A 21197-nucleotide genomic window follows, 5' to 3' on the forward strand; every position below is an offset into this window, starting at 1 on the left:
ATAAGATGTGACGAAAATTAGCGTAGATTTATTTATATTCATCATCAGCAATGTTTTACATAGGTATATTATCTCTCTTGCCGTACATACTTTTTGAATGTACCTTTACTCAGAGCAATATCCGACTCACATAAAGTCTGCTACTTAGTGGATGCGCCGTTATGATACAGTTGTGAAAACTCTAATTTGATACTGTCCCTATAATTTTAATTCCCATTTTTCTTGGTGAATTTCGTAATATGGCAACATCGAAAATAACAACAGTCATCGCAGCACGGTTCTAGAACAAATAGAACGAATTTTCGTGCTTGTGATGCCATAGTGGCTAGTAGACGAACTAACACAATGACAATAGTTGATACTTAAATTACACCATGGGGGTATTTTAGACCCGTGGTGAATAAAAATGATTTTTCATCGAGTCTCCGTTTAATGGTTCCTAGTAGAATTATACCCATTTCATGTCTGGGGGAGTAAATAAATTGTTGTGGGGCAAGTTCTCTGCACAAAATAATACTTATATAAGAATTAATTTTCTAACTTTTTTATCCCTCTCTTTTTCTTCTTTCATTTCAAATGAATGCTTCTTCAAACTTTCTAGTTCAATTACTATTTTAAAAGAATTAATAATTTTGAGTATTTACTTAATTTTTGAGTATGTCACTAGTGGTCGATGTTAGTTTAGGGTTAGATTTTAATCATCCTATTCCACGCTAGATGGATATACAAAAAATGGGTGGCTTCCCATAAAAGGCGTTTAAGGGTGGATCACGGGTGGAGCCAGTAACGTTCCTCGTCCCCCGCTCACCCGAATTTTGGCGCGCTGCTTTGTTAGGAGATTTTACGTTAGGGCACCTCCGCTAGTCTTTTCTCCTCCGTGATATAGAACGAAACTCTCAAAACTAAACTACAAAAAAATAATAACTCTTTATCAACAACACATGTCTACTCATTATACATATACTGTTTATATGGGTTCTGAATGTAAATAATAACGTATGTAAAAAAAAAACAATACATACAAGGATATTCGGAACTCTTATTCGAGTAGCCGCGTCGTAAATAAAAGCATTGCAAGCTGGAGTTACGTAAATATGAAATAATTATAATCGTGCAATGACAGCCCTGGGTCATATTGGAGGTTGCACGAATACTGCATGGTTGCAGATACTGATTCACTTATTCTATTACGTCAGACTGCACAACGGCATGTCGTTATAATGAGAAGCGGATTGACACGCGTTTGTATTTTATTCTGTGAGTATACAGAACAAGTCAAAACGCTTTGCCCCTCTGAAGTTGGTCACTGCCGCGCAAACTTCAAATGGCTGACTTCAGAGAAGCAAAAGTAATTTACGTGAACTGTATCTAAGAAGCTAGTACTAGCAGGTTGCATACTACATAATTGTTATGCAGATATCTGTAGTCTTTTTATCTTGTTCATTCTTCTGCGAGGAGTCGTAGCCGCTTAAAGTAATGTCTGCAGCACACGGCAGTCGGTGAAGGTGGTAAGTCCTGCGGCCTCGCTTCCCCTCCCAGTTGGTCGAGAGCGCGAGTGTACTCCCGTTGAAGAGCCATTAAGTCAATATTGTGGTCGCCGAGAGCCGCCATTGCGAGGAATAATATATCTCTGTAAATAAGTAAAGTACTTAATAAAATATATTTTTGAAGAAAATGTTTCGAGGATAATTAAATATTTGTTCTGTTTACCTGTAGAAGGAATGGTATCGTTTGTTGTTGGATGTGTTTTCTCTCCACGTAGCAAGTTTCTGTAGAGCGTCTGACAGATCGTTGCTTAGCAAGCCGTTGAGAACCGCCAGAGCCACACTGTAATAAAATATTTAGTTTTACTAGGAAAGTTAGACATTCGTGAAAACGTCACGTAAAGTGTAAAGATCTATTTATATATTAGAGAGGTTTACGTTTTTGTGATCAGTCAATCTGAATAATTGCTTGTAGCTGTGTAGTAAAATAATGACGTCCAGGGCCGATTTCGGCCACGGCGGCTGTTCTCATATAAGGAGATTAGCCAACAAAATGTCATAATGTAAATGTCGTCCTGCACCTGATCTCTCGCCGGTCGTGTCGGATTGCCGTCCCATCGGACTATGAGAGTGAAAGAATAGTGAGTGTACCTGTGTCTGCGCAAATGCTTGTGCACTATATGTCCTGCGCAGTTGCTGATCTCCATATATGAGAACATCCGCCGTAGCTGATAATCAGCTAGCTTGGCACTTACGTGTGTCCAGCGTGCTGCTCGTCCTCGGTAAGGAGTAGTGCCTGCAGCGCCCGCGAGCGCTGGTGCAGGCGCCGGCGCCCGCGCCACGCCGCGTGCAGCGCCGCGCCCGCCTCGCTGCCGTCGCCGCCGCCGCCGCGGGGCAGCTCCCACGTGCACACCACGCGACAACCGCCTGAGGACACAAATTATGATTAAAAATATCTGTTTTGTCAAAAAAAAAAAATGTTAAGACCTTTGTGAAAAAGGCACAAAAGTCCCCAACACAGGCCAGAACCACAAAAACATCGCCACCGGTCTTTGCAAATGGTTGATGCCACACGCTACAAACATAAATGCACGATGGCTTCGTTATGTGCTCTTGGCCGGGGGCTCGAATGCGTGCCCCTAATGTATACGCGACACGTAACGTATTGGCGATACATCCAAGTGATGAGATGTCTCTACGAAGCCGCTACAATGTCCGTCCAAGTACAGAATCAGCAAACAAGGCCCATACCGTTGCATCGAGGAGTGAGACAAGGGGATGTTATTTCCCCGAAACTGTTCACTAATGCAATGGAGGATATGTTCAAGACGCTGAACTGGAAAGGACGTGGCATCAACATCAATGGCGAACAAATCTCTCACTTGAGATTTGCTGACGATATCGTCATCATGGCGGAAACGCTGCAGGACCTACAACAGATGCTGAACGATTTTTTTTGGTTGAATCTTCTCTACGCATCGGCCTACGGATGAACTTGGACAAAACCAAGGTCATGTTCAATGAACATGTTCTACCGGAACCGATTGCGATACACGGCGCCGTTCTCGAAGTTGTTCGGAAATATGTATACCTCGGGCAGACATTGCAGTTAGGTAGAAACAACTTTGAGGACGAGGTGAATAGGAGAATTCAGTTGGGTTGGGCTGCATTTGGGAAGCTACGTCGAGTCCTAACATCGTCGATCCCACAGTGCCTAAAGACAAAAGTCTTCAATCAGTGCGTCCTACCTGTCATGACTTACGGAGCCGAAACGTGGACATTGACGGTACGGCTGGTCCACAAGTTTAAAGTCGCTCAGCGGGCTATGGAAAGAGCTATGCTCGGCGTTTCTCTGAGGGATCGCATCAGAAATGAGGTAATCCGTCAGAAAACCAAGGTCATCGACATAGCCTACCGAATCAGCAAGCTGAAGTGGCAGTAGGCTGGCCATATTAGCCGAAGAACCGATAACCGTTGGGGTAAACGAGTTCTAGAGTGGAGACCACGCCTCGGCAAACGTAGTGTATGACGTCCTCAGGCACGGTGGAGTGATGACTTGCGCAAGACGGCTGGCAGGAGCTGGATGCGAGAAGCCGAAAATCGATCTCAGTGGCGTGCACTTGGAGAGGATCTATGTCTAGCAGTGGACTGCGATAGGCTGATGATGATGATGAATGTATACGCAGCGCGCTCGCTACGCCCCGCTTATGTGATTAAAGGAAATTGAAGGACTAAACCCACATAATTTAGTAAAAAGTTCATAATTTGTACCTTAGTATTATTTACTTACAAAAGTAACGCTTCAATAACAGGAAACTATCAAACTGATCACGCTGCATAATAATGAAGGAAGAAATCTACGTTTAAAAAAACTAAAGTACTAACAGTAACATTCATCTATAAACTGATCATTTTTATCTTGAAAATCTTTTTTTGACAGTTTCGACTGATGTGGCGAAGTAAATACGAACAGCCGAGCAAGATAAATATCTTGATCTCTCTGAAAATGTACATAGAAATGGGAGAAATTACACAGACAAGGATAAGGAATGGGAAATTTAATAGGATGAACAGAAAGGATCATACGAGGCGAGATTCTTCAAGAAATGTTACGCGACGGCGCGAATTCACCGCTGGCGGTCATTTTTGAAAATTTCGCACACAATTTCTGATATTCTATTTCATTTCTGATTGTTTGCTAGAAAGAGTGGACTAGAAGAAATTGTGTGTGTCACAGTGTCGCAAACCGATAGAATCTCGCCTAAAGACGGTTTTTTTTTTTAATTCAGCAGCAATTAGTTGAAGCTAGACTTTTTATAAAGAAGGAAAAGGAATAGCTAATTAAAAATCGAAGTTTACTTACCAGTTTTTTCCGGTTCATGTAGCATGTCCGTACTAAGGTACTTGGTTTGGAAGTCGGGACAGAGCAGATCAGGGAGATGGTTCTCGATGTTCGCTCTCTCTAAGAACCATACCAAGTTCCAGTACACGATCGGATGTGATTCTACGAAGCTCGATTCTGCTAAGCATGAGTCGCCTTCCCTACCTATTCAATAATAAAAAAAAAACATCAATTAGGATCGCCATAATACATAATAACTACGATGGTAAATAATAAATACATATTGGTTTGAGATAAAAAAGTAGGTAGAATATTTGTAGTAACAATGTTTAGCAAAGACCAAACTACCAAAGCGGAGTGGAGCGGAAGAGTTTGTCAACAACGAAGTTTTTTTTCTGTTCAAGACTACTGAGTGGGCGGAACAAAGATGTTTGACGACCTTCTATTGGTTGTTTTAAAATTTTCGGCTCCACTTTGGTTAAGACTGGGCCTAAATAACCTTACCTAATATAGATTCGAATTCCTTCCTTAACACCAGAGGGTTTAAATAAGGCACACTTAATGTTTCTTGTTTTTGGTCGGAACGGAGTATCTGAAACAAAGGTTTACACATTCAGTCAGCAGTTTTCCATGTGTTACGCTGTGACATTATTGTGGCTTGTGCAAAACGTGTTGAATCAACGACTTTATAAAGACCTATTTCTTCTTTATATTTGTGCTTAAAGTTACCATGATTCAGACAATTCTAAAATGACTATTCACATTTTATTTGAACGATGCCATTATTTATTTGAACGAGCCATGCTAAAAGCTTACAATCATATATAAGAGATCTTTTTATAGCTGGCTCGGGCTATCAGTGACAAAAGTGATCCTTCAACCGTGAATTTAGTTTCTCAAGAAAGTTGTTCGAAGTTCGTTACTACACTTCGTGAGTAGTTAAATAAGAAAAAGTCGTGATTTTAGTCAAAACCCCTACCTGCACATTGAGCAGCGGCACAGTATGTCTGCCGCAAGCGATGCAGCGCGTGTTCAGGTTAGAGTCGTCGGCCGCCCAGCCCGCCATGATGTCCTCGTCGTATAAGAACGCGAGGCACTGGTGGCATTGCGAACACGAAGACAGGTGGACCACTACTGATGAGTTCTCGGTTGTTGATTGGTCCTGGGAAATAAGAATTTTATTTGTTTGATTAGAACGTGATTTGAAAATTAAGTTTATTCAGCCTATGTTCTATGGTCAAATCAAATAACTGCAAAATAAAAATTAGACAAGAATTATACTTGTGAGATGACGGCAGATAGAAGAATATGGAAGAAGAAAACATGGTCCTCCCACCCAAAAAAATCTAACTGGGATATGGGCAAGAGAATGGACGATATAAAATTTTGCATATTTCATAAAAATAGTTACTAATGAAAAAGTTACTAATACTATGTTATTAATGAAACATGGGTGTATTAAAAAAATAAGAACAAAACATATCATTATTTTAACTTACATTCGTGACAGGGTACAGGTTATCAGGTAAGTGCGAAACAAGTGTAGCCAGAGAACCGCGCTCCATAGAGCACGCTAGCTCTGCGTCACTCGATGCTCGTCTGAATCCTATACCTCCAACCCATTCTGTAATAACAATACGATTTTAAGAAGGTTTTTAAATTAAACATAAAAAAAAACAGTAAGGCAAACAGTAAAATTTCAGAAGATTTTTGAGCAGAACAATGTAAATATTTAATCTTTATGTAAATATTTAATCTATTCTTATCTTTGAAGAACTTGAAGGTTACATTGGAGAAGACAATTTAATTTATGGAATTTTCAAGTAGATTTCATCTGCTGTGATTAATAATTTCATAATTTTTAATGACTTCTTCATACTAATCCGTCAATCGTATGTGACATAGTCGAAAATTATATTACTCATACTAACCATCAGGATTCATCTCAGAAGACCCATCAGTCGAATCCTCTTCTCCCATCAAACTATTCAGCGCACTGGTAGCGTTACCGAACGCGCCTTTCACAGGAGTCGAGTTAGCCGATATAACCTCTTTCATTTCATCGAACTTCTTGGCCATACTCGTCGCGGCTGACTTCAGACTGCTAAGACCACTTTGTAGCAATTCATTGGACCTTTTCCCTGCTATACTCGTTGGACTGAAAAAATACTCCAACTGTAGTTTATTTAAAAAAAATAATTGGTCGTTTTTGTGGATGGCTGACGTTTATGTAAAGAAGTAAAACATCTAGGTATATACAAAAACTAAAAAACAATCATGCTTTATACAAGACAGTGCGGAAAAAATACTGGCTTAAAACATGCAGATGTTTTGACTCAACTTACAGTGATTGTCTATTGTTTGATTACATTATAACGACACAATGAAGACATCAAACTATTTTTGGGTACTAAATGGTCAACTCAAAATGGATGAATGTTGTAGCCTGATTAATTTGTACGAATACTTACAAAATACATAGAGTGAGGCTGCATTTTTGTTTACAAAGAATAATAATATTTTTTATTATTTTTTCATTAAAATTTTTTATAGTTTTTTTTTTGTACGTTTTTCGAGATTCTTACCTGAAGTAATTCTCGATCATAGCCTTCCCCAGTTTCATGTTTTCCTTGCGCAACGACAGCCTGCCTGGCGAATAGCGTCTAAGAAAACAAACAAGCTAGCGTACTGCGTGTCGGTGCGGTTAATAAAATAACATTGCTATTTTATTAGAAAAATAATAATTACAGAGAGACTGGACGCACCTTTGAGTAAATATATTCACTAAAGAACAATGATTTCTTATATTAAAAAAAAAATAGAAAATAGAGGTATTTTGATTTTTATCGACTTTTGACTCCATGGCAAACAACATAGTGATACAATTTGTTGCAGAAATATTGCTGATAATCGATTGGTTCTTCCATCGATTAACGATCCAATCGATTCTATACTTTCCAGCCCTTGGTTATCCGAGTTCCCAAGACTCAGACACAGTTTCAATAACTGACTCAATTTACTCAAAAATGCGTCACAGCAAAACATCGAATGCTAATACTAAAAGAAAAACAATAGCGGGGATCGAAGTTCTCCCCAAACAGTGAAACGAACATGCTTCATATTGAACAAGATGTTTGTCGTGAACTAAAACATAGCAGTGACATCTATGCATGACAATAAGTCTGTATAGATATTATTTACACATCGAAATTGTCTTGATGTATAGAAAAACTAATAATTTTTTGTTAGAAAACACTGCAGTATAAAATCCAGTCATAGATTGAATCTATCTATAAATCAATGCTACTTCAAAATTCATTGAACATAAACTACAAAGAACAATTAATCACACCAAGACAATAAATAACACACGACATCAAAATTTTAACATGTATATCTAAATATTAAAAAAAGTCTTTACTCACAAAATCATCATGAATGCCTATTTCACAACTCTTAATCTCCATAAATCAAATATTAAAAAAAAACCTGCTGCATTTTATATTTTAAATATCGAACAGCTATTGTCTTACCGAAAATTCAACTAGAGTTGACGAAATAGGCACTTACAAAAACTATCGATAAAAAATATCGACATTTAATTCAGCCATTTTTACTCACCCGAAGCTGATTTTCAATGTATTCCCGAGGCTAACGAGGCTAGAAGACACGGTACCTGCAGGCGCCGTCTCACTTCTATGCAGTTTCCTAGGGAAAGGAAACTATCGAGGTTATCGTGCTCACACGGGCCGCAGCTCTAGCTATACTACAACGTTAGCGGGGACAATGTCAAAGGGGCACGGAGGGCGGACACACACAGTTTTGTGGATATATAGAGGGAGTCTATGCTTACATGCATGTTGTATTTATGTGATAAGCGTTTTAATAGAAAAGGGAAATCACACAGGTAGAGAAAAAAATTGAAATGTGTATATTAATTTTGACAAACTTTTATGGCTTTCGAGAATGATAAGTAAGATTAAGATTAAGGAGTATAGAAGTAAGGACATTTTATTTTATAACTAAGGATGTTTTCATAGCATTAGTAGTCCAAAAGCAACATACTTGATCGATTTTTAAAAATCATCGATCGTACACTTTGACTTTGACTTTACAAGGATCTTTTGGCACTAGAATGACTCATTGAGTATTCTCACTTTATAAAGTTTTCTAGGCTCAATTTCATCTACTTACCAAAACATCCTTATATCAATACAAATATAGGACTATTTTATAACCAGTGCACAAACTTTGACAGTATTTAAAAAAGTTTCCTATTCTCTACCAAACCACCAAAAAAAAAAAATGCGCACTGGTCAAAAACAATTATTTACAAGCTCTAAAACAGATAAGGAAGGTTTATACCCTGCATTATCCTGAGGCGGATCATCTTGGAACGAGTTACTTCGTCGGTGGAACAACTTAGGACTGACGCTCAACTCGTGTTTGGGTAATGTGGGCTCGTCGACAGGTTCAGTGCGGGTGACCGGTTCGTGTGGGACGTCCGGTTGGCTTAGTGCGCCGAGAGGGTCGTCGCTTAGGACTGGGGTGCGGGCTGATACTCTGAAAGGAATGAATAAATTAATAATTTAGTATATATTTTTGTATTAATATAGGCATATTATTGTATTAGTATAGCCATTTCCCAAATATGTAGGCGCCAGCTTCCAGTCTAACCGGATGCAGCCGAGTACGAGTGTTTTACATGGAGCTACGCCTATCTCATCTTTTCATCCCTGTTACTCAGGCAACTCTTGCTTAGACAGGTTTTCACTCTCTGGCTTCTGACTACCCGTAAAGACTGCCAAAGCTGTTTACATGAAAGCCAGAACCACCAATTTATCGTGCCTCTACGGCTCTTCCCCACAGGCATCAAATATCAACCAGAAATTTGAATGATAAAATACTCACTTGAGTGGCGATGTTTTAACATCGGAAGCGTCAGTCGCAGCGGCCTCTTTCTCCGGCTCTTCAGGGAAACTCAATGTCCTCGAACACCGAGATTTTGTGTTCGGTGTTACTACTGAAAATTAGTATATAGTTCTTTGAAAATACTTTAAAATTATTAAACTTATATCTAATACATGAAACCCAAGAACTAAGTTAAACTGAAAAAGTATTATATTTCTGACAAATTAATAATGTTCGGCCGTTCAGAGAATGCGTTCCTGACACATCGCGATTGAACTGACGACGTAACTTTGTAATGGCGTTGCAGTTACGATAAAAATTTTTTGCTGATTGTTTACCGTTTTAACAATTGATGAAATAAATTTAAAACAACATTATTATATCAATAATCAATGAATGTTATAATTTTGGTCCAAACTGAGTGTCAAATAACTTGGTAAACAATATTTTTCTAAATCTATACTGCGCAATTACAAGGTTATGTCAGCGCTTTATATTTGTAGTGCTGTGCTAAAAATAACAGGCAAGTATCGTAATCAGTTCTTTTACAGTTATACTTATATTATAAAATAAAAGATTTGTTTTTCTTTTTTAAAATTTGAAAATAATGGACTATAAGATAAACCATTCAGCACGAAAAAGATGATGACCCTATTAAAAGAAGCCTGCGGGGAAGTCACAAGAGATGACTGGGCAAGGGTTGTTGAGAAGACTAAAAACCTGATTTTGGAACATTTTGACCGAGATATCAGGATTGATTCTGTTATTGATAATAATATAATTATACATGTAGGGGAAGATGATGATGAAGACACCACCTCCTCAAGCGAATCGGAGTCTGATTAATATTCTGTACGCACATTCAATTCAATGTACTTACTTTATTGCATAGAAATTGTAACTTTGTAACAAAGAATAAATAAAACAATTTTATTATATGAATATTACCTTTTTTTGGTTTCCACTTAAATAACTAAAATAAAAATTTAAATGATTCCGCCAATTTAAAACGAAAATAATCTTAAAATAATTTGGCGGTTCATTTTGGAGGAACGGTAACGAACTCAGTGTTATGTTGTGCCCATCACTAGTCGTGACTAACTGACAGGTGTCAGGAACGCATTCTCTGAACGGCCGAACTATAATAGGACACAAATATGTGTACTAGAAATCTTTAATTATAAAAATGCTACTGTAATTAGTTTCCAGCAGCTGTATCAAAAGTGTCCTGTGGGAACTCTTCTTTGCGCAACCTAAAAGCTCTCCTCAATAAATATGATCACTGATCTAATCATCAAACAGTTTAAGCAAACAAACAAGTCAGCTTTGTGAGAATAGTAAAGAATAGTACTAAAGAAATATACTTTATAATTACATACACACTTTTATTTCTTTTTAAACAATAACGTCACAAATAATTACTTACCACTAGGGAAGGCTAGCCTCTGTATTTGCTGCACGATCTGCGCGTCCCCCGCGAAGCTCTCCGACCGCGTCAGGATGCGGAGGTCTGACGGACTGTCCGGGCTTACGTGGATTGTCTGTAAAAAACAATATTATTGGTATTGGAAAATGAACTGTATTTAAATGAACGGACAAGTAAGACGGAAAAGTAGAAAATTCCAGTATGAATGAATGATCAAAATGAATTGTGGGGCATGGAAAGTTTAATTTATAAACTTTTTGACTGAGGAAATCTGGGAAATTATGAATAATTTTTGGCAGTAGCAATTTCTGTAGTGAAAAAGTTAGCAAATGGGTAATTTGCTTGTCACTTAACAAAATTGGATTCGTTTAAGGTCGTTTAACTTGACCGTTTAAAATCTTCAAAGCTAAATATATCTGTTCCATCTGTCATATTTTTTTTCAGGATCATTGAGCCAATCATTAATTTTATTAAATCACATGCTTTGGACATGGATGTTCAATTTCTGAACCCCATCCTAAATAGCTATGGAATTTAAAATTTACGGAACATTACTGTACCTGTCTTTTCTCTGGTATTGGAATAGGTGTACTACTGGAGTCTTCGTTATTCAATGAATTACTTCTCGGTCGCGATGTTTCACTCAAATCTGGGTTGGACGGTATACCTATTGATATGAAACAGAACATTTTAGTATGACATAAACTAAGTAATAATGTAGCTGTTAATTGACTTTATCAAGTTTTTGTAATTTGTTACTACGGATTATCTATCGGCTTTTGGCTCATCATCTGCTGAGCCTTTTATTTTTCAGAAAAAGCTGTAACCTACATACAGATTTTTTCATTTGATGTCCTTTTTACCACAATATTATTGTCAACATTTTCTGATATATTATGTTAATAACTTTTCATGTCTATGATTTGACTTATGCCAGACAACAAAAAATACATTCGCTAAATTAAAGAACCATTGGAAATAACTCAAAATTATTTGTAACTAGCTGATCCCGCGAACTTCGTATCGTTCAAACCTTCCCTGGACCTCTACAAACATTTTAAAACCAAAATCAGCTCAATCGGTTCAGCCATTCTCGAGTTTTAATCAGACTAACGAACAACAATTCATTTTTATTTATATAGATTAACTCAAAACTTTCAATAAATAACCCAAAATTTTATCGAGAATATACAAGTGCAAAAAAAAATAATACCCAAATACTTCCAAAACATACCTGATATAAGAATGCCAGCGGCGGCCGACATAGCATGTGCATGTGTCCGCGTGTGAGCATCGCGTACGATGTTGCCGCGACGTACGAGCGCCTCGAACGCGTTCGAACGAGCTTCCGCGTCGCGTTCACAAGCTGGGGAGGTAAATGTTTTATTGTTAGGTTGTTTAAATCAAGAGAAAAATAAGAGTATTCTTTTGTTGCATTTTAGCATTCCTTACCTTTCCATACTCTTTCGACTCCTTCTGATCCTTTTTATGTTAGTACACAAATGTCTGTATCAAATTATATAGTTGTTTTAGAGCATGTTGTTCGTTTTTACTCCTATTGGCCACATATTTTTTTATCTCAGAGATTAGGATCAACATTCTTCAACAAAGAAAATATTTCACACTGCGGTCATATTGCTGACGCATGCACAGCGCGGTGTTTATGGACGATTCTCCCCAACTTGGGGGAGGCTTTTGTCCAGCAGTAGAGTATTTTAGCTGTGCCCACAATTTGGAAATGTCGTGTATGGTCACTAATACCTACATAATAATGATGTCACACAGTCATGTTTTGATAGAATTATATTACCTGAGTCTAGACTAGTGCGGCTGTGTGCGGGCTCGCAGGCCGCCATGTTGGCCAGCCCCGCCAGCTCGCCGCCCTCGCCCACCGCCGCCGCCGAGCGGACCCGCGGCAATGTGCTGCTGCCTACAAACATTTAATTGACATAAATGTGTTTTAAACTGATTATAAACAATATAAGTAACCGTCAACTAAATAAACTTGCGTTAAAATGCTTTCACACTGGCGGATGTCGCTCGGTTTTTCTAACCAACAGCAACTCGCGACGGTACACTATTGATAAGCGGTGCAAAGATGACGTTTAAAATGACAAAGCTATGTCGCTCAGAATCTGTCACGTATACGAACGCCGCGCGGAATAATCGAGAGCAAAATTCGCCAGTGTTGACAATTGGTTTGAAAAGAATGTAATTAGAAGACAGATAACGGTCCAATTAAAATTAATGTAGCTAACGTGTAATAAATTAACAAAATATCTTACTGCCAGCGGAAGTCAAATTCTGAGTATTTCTGCCAGCTCGCTGCGCCCCAGCTTTCCGGAACAAAGCTGCTCCCACTACTGCTATGCGGAGTTTGTTCCATAGTAGTTGCGCTCCACTATAATAAAGAAAAAAAACATAACAAGTTGTTATAAAATAACACTATTAAACCATTTTTTTTTCTTTCATTTTAATTCTTACTACAAACAATACTAAATAGATAAAATAAGTTTTTTTGGAAGAACACTGCATACAAAACTGATGGATTACTTCCATATAATATCCATGTCATAATAATATAACCAAATGACACTTTATCCTTGGGGCTTATTCATCGAATCCCGTCGACTATCGAGTTTTCAGAGTGCTCAACATTATTTTCGATTCCAAAACATATGTTGTCGGGTAGTTTATTTCCCCACATTTTCTTCTTACCAAAACACGTAGGAAGTAGTGACAAGTAAGTGTTTCAAGTTTGTTTTTTGTTAACATGACATTCGCTAGCTGATTTATCATACTGATTTCAATAACTATTATTTGTCTAGATTCTAGATAATTACCTAGGCATATCCTGCGGCCACGTAGCCTCCAGCACACATCGGTTATAATACCCATAAGTGAGTGCATTGGGCTGCAAGCCGGCTCGTTTCATTAGGAAGAGCAGTTGTACGGCTAAGACTGGTAAAGAGTGGTTGCCGCATAACTGCATCATTACACGGTAGCATACCTGGAAGAGAGAATAGTCCTAAGTACAAGTACACTATAAACACTATCCTCACTTATCTGTACTAAAATAAGAGCAAAGGAACAGTGTCTTTTATGTACTTGACTTAGAACTGTAGGTCTAAGACACTGTTTCATTGTTAGAACAGAGAAGTGGGATATTGTTTATAAGGAAGAATAAGCAGTGTAGCTTTAATAGATGTCGAAATATAGAGATTACAAAGGTGAACAAAAAAATACAATCTGATTATTTTGTAACGACACACATAAGGTGACGTGAAGTCTATGGTCCTAGTTGAGCTTCTTTTGCTTACCTAGACGATCCTGTAATTCCATTTACATAATTACTATAGGGTTTTAAGATTTAATGTAGTGTATAACAATGAAGTTGGAATTTTTGTTTCCTGGTATTATTTAAACTGACCTCGTCACAAGGCACTTTAAGCTTAGTGGCCCGTTCCAACAGTTCGTACGCCGCCCTCAGCGTGGCGTGTTCCCGGCCGCGGCTCAGCGACATGCGGCACGGCAGCGCCAGGAAGTATAGCGAGTAACAAGCGCCTAGCAGGCACTTGGCCCATGCTTCTGCTGATAAACTGGCCTTGCGGGCTAGTCTGTGGAAAGAAAGGAAAAAGGTTACTAAAGGGAAATTAAAGAATATTACAGTTGGTTGCACTGTTTGACTATAACGATCACTATAGAACTAGCTGTCAAATCGCCGAATTGACCAATTGGGCGGCTTATCCACTACGGTTATCATAACGCACGATTTGACACTCAAATACGTATAAAATATTATGAGCTTTGAATATGAAATGAAATGAAAATAAAGTTGCGCAAAATGGGTTTATTTGCGCAACCCCTTTAACAGTTGCGCAAAACACTAGCATATTTTTATTTAACTAAACAAACCGGTACATCATCCTCCGAGCCTATTTCCTAACTATGTTGAGGTCGGCTTCTAGTTTAACCGGATTCAGCTGGGTACCAGTGCTTTACAAGAAGCGACTGCCTGTCTGACCTCCTCAACCCAGTTACCCAGGCAACCCAACACACCTTGGTTAGCCTGGTGTCAGACTTACTGGCTTCTGACTACCCGTAACGACTGCCAAGGATGTTCAATGACAGCCAGGACCTACAGTTTAACGTGCCATCCGAAACACAGAAAACAAACCCGTACATATTTTTTTAAAATCCAAGTTTCCCATCATTATTTCCAAAATTAGTTACCTCTGCGCCGCCGCAATTTCATGCTTAGTCCTCCTGGCCATGGGCTCGGCATCATTAAGAGACTCGGCGGAGTGTAAGGCGGCGGGCGGCAGCGCGTGCAGGGCGGCGGCTCGAGCTCGGCCGCCGCACCACTGCATTACTTTCTCGTCCAGCTCGAAGCGCGAGTAGTTGTATGTCGCTTCTACAACGAGAAAAAAGGTTAGGTATAAATTATACAGGAATGAATTTTATCCCGTGCCCAAACTTTGTAAACTTATAGTTAAAAAAGTTTTATAGATACGTATATTTTTATTTTGGCAGGTTTTAGTACAAAAAAGAAAAGTTATTGAAATCGAAAGATGTTTATTTTATAACTGATTGTACGGTCACAGTCGTCATAGTAGCGAGCGCTAATCGGCGCGCGTAAGAATAGTTGGTATCCATGTTGCTGTTGCTGATTTTAGGGTGGACAAAAGAATGAAAAAAAAAAACACTGACTACAGTAATTCTTAATTTTATAGCGGTCAATAAACAAGGTCAAATTATATGCGTATGTTCCGAAATATAGGCTAGTATACTGTCTATTGCTCAGGATAAATGATAATTGACACAATATAGAATAGTATTTTTGCACTCATTATATATGTCACCGTAAGATTACAAACATCGTTAGATTACAATCTATCTCGAGAGATTGTAAACTGTCGAATTATTGTGAACCGTAACATCTGATAGCAATTTAACGCATTATTTTTCGCTATATTATAATCTATCGATGAGAAATTGTCAAATTGTCAACTGTCCGAAAGCTCTCCCTGATTGGTCAGTCTTTTTGTAAGATCGACCAATCACGACCAGCCGTTCTGTTCCCATGGAGTTCCCGTATACTTTTATATAACTAATTCTAAAGATATAAGTTATTTTCAACAGGAAATCAATTTATAATCACGAAAACACAGTTGTTTACACAATCGACAACAAACGAAATAAACAAACAAAATGGCGGGAGCGGCGGGGGCACATTACGTTCTACCAATCAGGGCGCAAGATGCATTCCGTTCTACGCCAGTTGACAATTTGACCGCTTTACATTGATAGATTATAATATAGCGAAAAATAATACGTTAAATTGTAATCAGATGTTACGGTTCACAATAATTCGACAGTTTACAATATCTCGAGATAGATTGTAATCCAACGATGTTTGTAATCTTACGGTGACATATACACACTCATAATGTTCAACAGCTGACCAGTAATCTGGGCTTCATTACGAAACACACAAAATATGTTGTTTTCATGTAAACGAACAATTCACATGAAAACAACATATTTTGTGTGTAAACGAACAATGAGGGTTTTCTAAAATGGCAATCCACGAGGTGGCAGCACCGCGTCGTCAGGTCCAATAACTGTCAAAGTGCTTATCTTTACTATGAATAGTGAACGATTTTAGTGTTTTTTTTATTTTATAATTAAAGCACTGCATTATTGTTTTACTATTGCAGTTGAGTAAATAAAAAAAACTAAATCATATTGTGTTAACAAATTTTTCAACAAGCTTTTCCTTAGTACCAGTGACTTTTGCACCTTCTCTCTTAGCTCAATTTTTAGTTCGGAAACCTTATTCTGTCCATAATAAAATCAATAACACTTCCAATATAACAGAATTTCAATAAACAATAAGTTCGGCACCTACAATTCCATACTATTTGACAGCTGTTTGGACCAGACGCATACGTGGCGCCACCCGGTGGCAGAAAAAATTTCAAAAACCCTCATTCACACAAGCACAAAATATGCAGTTTTCATACAAGATGCTATGGTTTCTTATTCAAAAAAATAACTCAAAAATTAACACAAAACTCTTACCCGGGTCAGGAGGATCAGGGGGCAACACAAAAGCGGTTCTCTCAGAAGCATTACTAGTGTCCATTCCTAACAGTTGTTCGTCCCCAGCGGCCACTCGTTCTATACACTCGTCGAAGAATGTTAGCCCTTGATCTGGTTCGTACACGAAGGAACGTTCTTCTATGAACCGCGTGAACATTTGTGTACGCATCATTAGACCGTAGAAGCGTTGGTGTGTCTGTGGGTAAAAAAAATAATTTTAGTTCTATATTTCTTGATGTGGAAGGGAAAGTCGAAGGAAAGAGGGGAAGGGGTCGTCCAAGGTACAGCTACATGAAGCAAATTAAAGAGAAGGTGAATGTTGTGACGTACAAGGAAGTTCAGGAGTTGGCGCCAGATAGGCGTAAATGGAAGGAGCTGCACCGACAAGAGCTGGGCTCTTAAATTGAAGAAGAAGATTTCTTGATGATTTTGCATTATTCCTTTTCGTTAGTCCTAGGTTTCATTGACAATTCTCAAACAAGTATATGTTGCCGATATAATTTACGACACAAACATTATTTAAAATGATTAATGAAAGTGTATCTATCAAGAATATGCAATATGATTTTTCACTATTTATTCTAATTAAAATAATTATACTGGAAAATTGAGAGCCAGATTTTGCGTCACATTTAGATAGAAAATTATTTCTAGCATTGTTTTACAATATTACAATAATCTTACCTTATCCCTGGACCTTAAAAACGCATCCATATGGAACAACGCATGCGGGTCCGTGGTTCCAACGGTAGGCGCCTTCGTAATAGGTATGAGATAATTTCTGTATCCTTGTAGTGTGACCGCCATGAAACGTAAAAACGCTTCTTGGATTTTCAACTCTAATGCTTGCTGAAAAGGTTGAATTTATTTTAGGCATTAGTCATAGAAAAGTTTCGTAACTCGTCGTACAAAAGTCGATGTAAATAGTAGAAAAACCACTGCCAGACAAAACCAATCCAATCACACATTTTAGTAAAATGTTGGAAAAGTAAGGAATAGACATTACCTCCTTTTTCCTCTTTTGGAAGTCCCTATCTAAACTTGTGGTTGGTTCTCCATTGTATTTAGCTTCGCTTGCATGATGAACTGGTGAAGCTAAAACAAAACATATAATATTCAATTACATAATAATTTACATTATTATTTATAAGCTTATAATCACTGTTAGTAAATAGATAGTAGATTTACAAACCTGGTCTAATGTTACCGTAGAGTAAGTCTAGCGTTTGTCGAAGTGCTCTCGCTTGCCGCTTCGGTAGTAATTTGAGAGATATATGCCTCTGTGATTCGCATATCTGAAATATTATAAGAAACATAGGTATTATACATACATATAGATATTCCTTTCTTGTGAAATTATCAATTATCAAATTATTCGCCGTCGTTTTTAAGCCTCATATTAAAAGGTTTTAATACTCACTGTAATATTATTGGTGTCTAAATCAACACAGGTCACATCTGGTGGGGGTTCGTACAGATCAAAAAATCTTGAGTCGACTCCGATAAGATACGGTAATGGAGCGTGTAATACTTCTGCTAAACCTGAAATATTTACAAAAATATTGCTTTTAGAATTTAACCTTTAAGCTCAGGAGCATAAAGATCATTTTTGAATGTATGGTTTCGTATCTGATTGTGTTTTTACTTACCTAATGGACACAACGGTATGTAAGGACATTGCCATTTGAACGGAAATAGTAAACTTGAGACTGCTTCCGAAACAGCTGTTAATGTATCAGGCCTGTGGAAAATAAAGAATCCTGGTAGTAAAGACAACGTATCTTGTTTGAATTAGTTTGCGAGAGTTCTATTGGTCTTAAATAAGGTTACCCAATTTTATTTGGAATCGACGCAGCATGTTTTCTCCTTCCATACTCATCTATGTGCTTTAATCTCACAAGTATCATAGACACAGTCGATCAGTTGTCCTCTTCCTCCTACTACATGCATCCACGTTTATGCCCAAAACCTTTCTCTCATTCCTCATCATATACTCATACCATGACAACCGTTTTCCACGCAGATTCTCTGTCACCAGTGGCACTTATAAACTTTATTATTTACCATTAGACCTGTCTAGAACTATCTCTCAAGATCTTCATAATCTAGTGTAAAACCTTACCTGAGCGAGTGAATAAGTACTTTTTGCTCTGTGATAGCTAAAGCTAAGACCAGCAGACAGTTATCGGGTCCTAGATTAAGCAGCAGCTGTCGGAAGCTGGCGCCGCTGCGGACGAGCGGCTGGTCGTCGCGACGCGTCACTATCACACGGTCGTGCTGGTTTGTTGGGGATAACTGGGGGAAATTACAGAAAATAATTATTAAGAGTTTACTACAGCTACTTGCATAACCTAAAAAGAATGAACTATGTATAGTATACTAATGATATAAAGCTGAACATTTTGTACTATTGGTATGGCTCAGAAACAAGGGAAGCCATTTAAAAAATTATTGCACTATTGGGAAGGTATACCAATATACTTTCTACGGGACGTGGGTGGCAACGCGAGAAACAACCAGTCCCAAAATAATGAGAAAACTATAACGTTCGAATTATTAATTAATCCAGGGCAAAATTGCTGTCTTTCAATGGCGTAATAGGTATGTGAAGGAACTTACTTGTAACAATATTCTGGGTTCCGGAAAGGGCACCTCTTCTAATAAATGTGTAATATACCTTTCTATTGGTATGTTTAACGGTTCTTTACTCCATGACATTTCCTGTAAATAACAGAAGGTAAAATTTCAATACAAAATTGAATAAGCACAATAACAGTTGTTTGCAACACTTTTATGAACCTTGATATCTTTTTGACTTTGAGAAGTACATATTACTTTTAAGAATTGAGTGGGAAGCTCCTGTTTATGAAGTCGGTAAAAAACTGTAGGTAATTATCCCCTTATATCTGAAAACCCCTCCACCTCTGAGTCTAATCCACATTTTTCATTATCATTCAGTTACACATTCATTATGCCTTAAAAAAACCAGATACTCACTAGTATATAAAGCAGCCATCGTTCAAAAGTATCACTGAAAGGCCACCGCGACAGCAAACAGATACATTTGATAGCGTACACCGAGTGAGTCGTTTGTGATATTCCTTCTCTCCATCCTAACAGTTCCATCTGTGCTTCAGTTAGTTTCGAGTGAGGGTACTTCTCGTAGAAGGTTACTGCTGAACCATATACCTATAAATAGTAAATAACAAATTATTATCTATTGTTGCTAATCAAATTAGATTCTATGGACCTCTCAATATACCTCTAACATAAAATAAGAATTCTGGGGACAAGTCTCATCAATTTACTTATGTAAGTTAAGGACTATAATAGGGCATTTAATAAATTAAGAGCAATTAAAACGACAAGTAAATAAGCATTACATGAAGTAGATAATACCACATTTACAAAGGTACTTTTGTCTCGTCTAAATTTTCATACATTAAGTTATGCACTCAAATGAATTGAGATGTAACCAGTTTTTGTTGTCACTGTACATATTCTTAAATAGTTGAAATGTTTTTACTAAAACTTTTTGCAAGTTCATTGACATTCTATGTATTTTGTGGGAAGAGGTCGGTACCACTACAATTCTCACTTTTGCATCTTCATAAACAATAATTTACTTAAATTCTAACCGTCGATGACAAATTCATTCAGTAGTCACGATTTTCCCCTTTTTATTTTGGACTTGAATGTTTTAAGATGATTCATTTTCTTTGTCAATGTTTTTGGCCCACAAAACAAAAGTCTTGGATAAACTTTTGTCACAAAGTAAGTATTATTAAAAGAAGGTACCTTACCTTATAAGTAGCATCCGCAACAGTGAGTACAAAAGTCGAGAAGACGGGTTTAGGCATCGCCGCGTTGTTAGGCCATAGTTCTAAAGTTGCTCCCATGGGCAAACAAAATAGCGGGACCGATGTAGGAAATAATAAGTTACGTCGCTCTATCGTTGGATACCTGTGGATAATAAAATAGGTTTATTTATCATAAGTATGTAGAAAGTTTTTGGTAATTTATTTAAACATTGGTAGATGTGATTTCATTTTTGTGTGTTCGAAAAACAAAGTATGAGACTTGAGCTTTAGAACATCCTGGCAAGTTATGAATTACAAAGACAAATTTTTCATCATGTGTGAGTTTCGCTTTCATTGTTAATTTAAAACAAATTATTTAGTGTGATCTTTGATCCTTAAATAGTTGATTAGTATCCTAAAAGTCAAGGCTAATAAATAAGTTTAAATACCAGATAGCATTGCACTGATAACATTTTGATTATCTCACAGTTGCCATCTGTTAAAACGTGTTCTTTAATGCAATCTTTTAAAATTAAGAGCGTTTAGACCTCGTATACATTACATCACTGCTATATATTTTATGAACTAAAGTTGTACCTATAACGCATCTTATTTATTCAAGTAAGCAA

The 21197-nt window shown here is 37.6% G+C and overlaps 1 protein-coding gene across 3 annotated transcripts in view; it reads right to left on the reverse strand.

The window, feature by feature from the left end:
* Positions 1 to 21197, reverse strand: part of LOC124636944 (DENN domain-containing protein Crag) — a 37831-nt gene that overhangs the window by 3197 nt on the left and 13437 nt on the right. The window contains exons 6-35 of one of the 3 annotated variants that reach the window (XR_006985165.1): positions 20572 to 20731; positions 19766 to 19957; positions 19388 to 19489; positions 18891 to 19063; positions 18418 to 18509; positions 18189 to 18310; positions 17961 to 18063; positions 17775 to 17863; positions 17453 to 17617; positions 16748 to 16964; positions 14897 to 15077; positions 14094 to 14280; positions 13507 to 13673; positions 12949 to 13064; positions 12474 to 12593; positions 11898 to 12029; positions 11224 to 11330; positions 10664 to 10778; positions 9238 to 9349; positions 8692 to 8889; positions 7948 to 8022; positions 6912 to 6989; positions 6258 to 6484; positions 5826 to 5950; positions 5306 to 5488; positions 4831 to 4918; positions 4348 to 4530; positions 2240 to 2411; positions 1711 to 1827; positions 890 to 1630 (exon numbers count right to left, since the gene is read on the reverse strand). Coding sequence is in view for 2 of the 3 variants with exons in the window: in XM_047173235.1 (XP_047029191.1) it covers positions 1441 to 1630; positions 1711 to 1827; positions 2240 to 2411; positions 4348 to 4530; positions 4831 to 4918; positions 5306 to 5488; positions 5826 to 5950; positions 6258 to 6484; positions 6912 to 6989; positions 7948 to 8034; positions 8692 to 8889; positions 9238 to 9349; positions 10664 to 10778; positions 11224 to 11330; positions 11898 to 12029; positions 12474 to 12593; positions 12949 to 13064; positions 13507 to 13673; positions 14094 to 14280; positions 14897 to 15077; positions 16748 to 16964; positions 17453 to 17617; positions 17775 to 17863; positions 17961 to 18063; positions 18189 to 18310; positions 18418 to 18509; positions 18891 to 19063; positions 19388 to 19489; positions 19766 to 19957; positions 20572 to 20731 (4300 nt within the window). In the remaining variant the exon portion in view is untranslated. Of the gene's footprint in view, positions 1 to 880; positions 1631 to 1710; positions 1828 to 2239; positions 2412 to 4347; positions 4531 to 4830; positions 4919 to 5305; positions 5489 to 5825; positions 5951 to 6257; positions 6485 to 6911; positions 6990 to 7947; positions 8035 to 8691; positions 8890 to 9237; positions 9350 to 10663; positions 10779 to 11223; positions 11331 to 11897; positions 12030 to 12473; positions 12594 to 12948; positions 13065 to 13506; positions 13674 to 14093; positions 14281 to 14896; positions 15078 to 16747; positions 16965 to 17452; positions 17618 to 17774; positions 17864 to 17960; positions 18064 to 18188; positions 18311 to 18417; positions 18510 to 18890; positions 19064 to 19387; positions 19490 to 19765; positions 19958 to 20571; positions 20732 to 21197 lie in introns of those variants that run through there. The other 2 variants (XM_047173235.1, XM_047173236.1) reach the window with 2 other exon arrangements.

The sequence above is a fragment of the Helicoverpa zea genome, chromosome 15, assembly GCF_022581195.2.
Source record: "Helicoverpa zea isolate HzStark_Cry1AcR chromosome 15, ilHelZeax1.1, whole genome shotgun sequence".
Classification (NCBI taxonomy): domain Eukaryota; kingdom Metazoa; phylum Arthropoda; class Insecta; order Lepidoptera; family Noctuidae; genus Helicoverpa; species Helicoverpa zea.